The 3,417-nt window shown below is 34.1% G+C and overlaps 1 protein-coding gene across 1 annotated transcript; it reads right to left on the bottom strand.

Moving 5' to 3' along the window:
• Positions 1-1,123: 1,123 nt before the first annotated feature.
• On the bottom strand, positions 1,124-2,286 carry LOC105137721 (fasciclin-like arabinogalactan protein 12). Its single transcript, XM_011043551.1, has 3 exons — positions 2,259-2,286; positions 2,052-2,115; positions 1,124-1,710 (listed from the first exon to the last, which is right to left on the bottom strand). Exons 1-3 carry the CDS (start codon positions 2,284-2,286, stop codon positions 1,248-1,250), a joined length of 555 nt encoding a protein of 184 aa, XP_011041853.1. The 3' UTR covers positions 1,124-1,247.
• Between the last annotated feature and the right edge of the window lie 1,131 nt (positions 2,287-3,417).

Genomic DNA, 3,417 nt, shown 5'->3' with positions numbered 1-3,417 from the left:
GCAGATGACCTAAGAACTGGTCTGCAATGCTTAATATAGTTTTTCTGTCCAAGACTGAAATATTTGCTTCAGTGAAACCTGACAAGTCCTTGAAGTTGGAAATAATACCTCCTCGACTTAAATTGAATAATCTCTAGTGAGCCAAGATTTGGAGAAGTAATATCAGCAGGCAATGCATTCTTGTGAGTGAAGGAAATTAGTTTTAGCACTTGTTAAGCTTTAACGAACAATATTTTATGTTTTTAATTCCCTACAACCTTCAAGAGATATGATCTCCAAATTCACATCCAGAAATCAAGTCACCCTCAAAGTCATCTGGTAGAAGCCAATGTTCAACGAACACTGACCTCGGACTTGAGCCCCACGAAGGCATTGCTCATACTATATTTTATACCAAAAATAACATTAAAGCCTCAAAAATTTAACACGTCCAATTCTGAGCATAAAGAAAGAGAGGTAGCCCAGGAACCGGAGAGAAACCGAAGTGAATTTCTTGTACATTGTACTTAATGGCATTAGCAATCCACTTAAGATGTTCAAAGATGGAGGTAAAATTTGCAAGGAGAAAAGGAAGGTGAGCGATGGAGGAGGGTTCGGAAGGTGCAGCAAGAGAAGCAGGAGTGGTCATCATAGCATTAATAGAGACTTACAGACAGGAATTTGGGTTCACCAGTAGCTAGTTAGAAAAGATCACGCATGGTCATCTCTCTAAGCAAAATGTAAAGATACCAAAATCACACCTAATAATTTAGAAAGTGGAAAAGCTTAAGAGCATCAAGGTTGATCTTCTAAGAAATCAATTTTAAGTGAATTATAATGTAGAAACTGCAAGTTCACAAGCAAGTGTAGCATGAAATGCTGGGGGGATTTTTTCGATATGGAAAATATGTCCAGCAAGTATGAATGTATGCTTAATAGAGAAATCAAAGATAATCATTGTTCAAGGGTAGGAATTGATGCTTCCTCCAATGCTCATAATCATAGAATTCTTGATCCGCCAATCAAACCACCATTATCTAGCCAAAAGCTAGGAAATGATAGTGAAAAAAAAAATGAAATTTGATGACTAATCAAGTTAATTAGATAGAATCTCAAAATTCAACTCAATCATGAACTCAAATCATACAAACTGGATTCAAGGTAAAAGCAGAATTATTCAACACACAATCGGCCGGCGCAGCAAAACAAAGCACCAAACCGGACACAACCCCTACATATATCATATCAAGATTCGAAATCCTTCTACATTACAGAGAAAACATTGCAGAAGCAAGTAAACCAAATGATCCCACCAGAATATTTTTAGTAAAGATAAGTGCACTAGATATATCCACAGAAGCTGCAGGACTCTCTACAGTTACTGCAGGAACTGCCTTTGTTGGCTTCTCTGGTGCAGGTGCCACTGGGGCTGGAGCTGGAGCATGAGAAGCAAAAATGTCCTTGGGGAGGAGTACCTTCTCAATCTTATAAATGGCTAGCTGGTTGTCTGTGTATACGGTTCCAGATAAACTAGTATTGGTAAGTCCTGTGGTTATGTTCACGGAGTTTGGATAACTTGTGACATTAAGCGGTAACCTTCTACCTGTTCCGGCCCATGTTCCGAGAGGATTGCTTACGGTCTGGAACTGGGAAGTTGATAGGAATGTTGGAACTACGTGAAACTTCACTAACTCAGACTTGTCTCCATCCCTTAGAGTGTTTCTTATCTTACTTCAAAAAGGTGGAGGGTATCAAAGGAGAGGGAACTTCGACAAATGCTGCAGCAACTAGTTTGCTTGGAAAAGAAGGGAAAAAAGTTCCTAAAACCTAAGTAGATTTCAAGTGGGTGTGACAGCAAATAAGGATGTCAATGATTGTCAGAATTATAATTGTCTGAATCAGAAAGGAAGAATAGCTTCATCAATGATAGAGCCTTCAGTGACTTGTTTGCTGAAGAAAGGGCAACATTCACTATTCACTTGCATTTCAGCAAATAATTCTGATGAATAGATCTTTCCACCCTTCAATTCATGACAACCTTTCCAAATTCCCTTAGAATTCAAATCACTCACCAGTACTTAACACGACCTTGTGTGCCATTCACAGCGATTTTGCAGTATACAAGGCACCTCGGACCTCGGATGAAAGGAGCCTTGAGTTTTTTAGATTAATTAAGGCGTGTTATCCGGACATTTCATATAAATTAAAATAAAAAAAATCTTTCCACCCTTCAATTCATGACAACCTTTCCAAATTCCCTTAGAATTCAAATCACTCACCAGTACTTAACACGACCTTGTGTGCCATTCACAGCGATTTTGCAGTATACAAGGCACCTCGGATGAAAGGAGCCTTGAGTTTTTTAGATTAATTGAGGTGTGTTTTATCCGGACATCTCACATAAATCAAAATAAAAAAAAGTAAATCTTGAGTTTTTAACATGAAACATGTTACTCATTTATTTATAAATGATAACAATAATTATAATTTTAGATTTAATTATTAAATCGCCATGAGATAATTCTACAAGCTCAATTTTGTAAGTAATGTAAGTGAAAATCTCTTAAATTTTTGTTTTTTTATTATTTTTCTAATTAATATTGAATTTTAATAACTTTTCTTGCTAAGATTTGATTTCTTTTGATTAGATTGATTTCAATCTCTATTTAAACGGATGGTATTTTTTTTATCTTATTATTGAATAATAAACTTCACAGAAAATATGAAGCTTTCTCTACCTATATCTCCATATTATAACCTTAGAATTTGCGAGCCATAATTATGACGTTATTTGTACTGTCAATTTTCGCCATTGTCAAACCAATACGTGGAAACATGAGTTCAAGTTCTTTCACATGGTGCTCAACAGCATTAGCATTAAGCATTCATGATGGTTGCTAGAACCATGATGGAAGTAAAACTTTTACAGAGGAGAAGATGAATGGAGAACAGTGGAGGCTACGTTTTCTTGATGAGTTAGTATAGATGCAAATGGTTGGATCCAATTGGCCTGCCTTGAGAAGGGTCGAACAACTTGCTTAGACAAAGAAATCAAATGTCAAAAATCATTTCATCAAGAATGACAAAAATATACTTTTCAAAAACAAATAAGCAAAATGTAATTTTTTTTATTATAAAAACATCAATATTATCCTTATATATAACTCATTAAAAGATTTGAATTTTACCCTTCACAGTTAACTAATAAAAAATTATGAAAAATATAACTTAATTGGTTATATTTTAGATTTTTTTAAAAAAAATTATTAATTTAAGTCTTGTAAACTTCAAAATTATTAAAGTTTACATAATTATTAACTTAAGGATCCAAAAAATTAATCAAAATATATATAAATTAGTTCTAATATCTACATTAATAAAACAAAATAATTAATAAAACAAAATAACAAAAAGCTAAATATTGTTGTTATATTATCT

Source organism: Populus euphratica, unplaced genomic scaffold (assembly GCF_000495115.2).
Source record: "Populus euphratica unplaced genomic scaffold, PopEup_1.0 scaffold69.1, whole genome shotgun sequence".
In the NCBI taxonomy this organism is placed as follows: domain Eukaryota; kingdom Viridiplantae; phylum Streptophyta; class Magnoliopsida; order Malpighiales; family Salicaceae; genus Populus; species Populus euphratica.
This window is presented reverse-complemented; position numbering and strand designations above follow the sequence as displayed.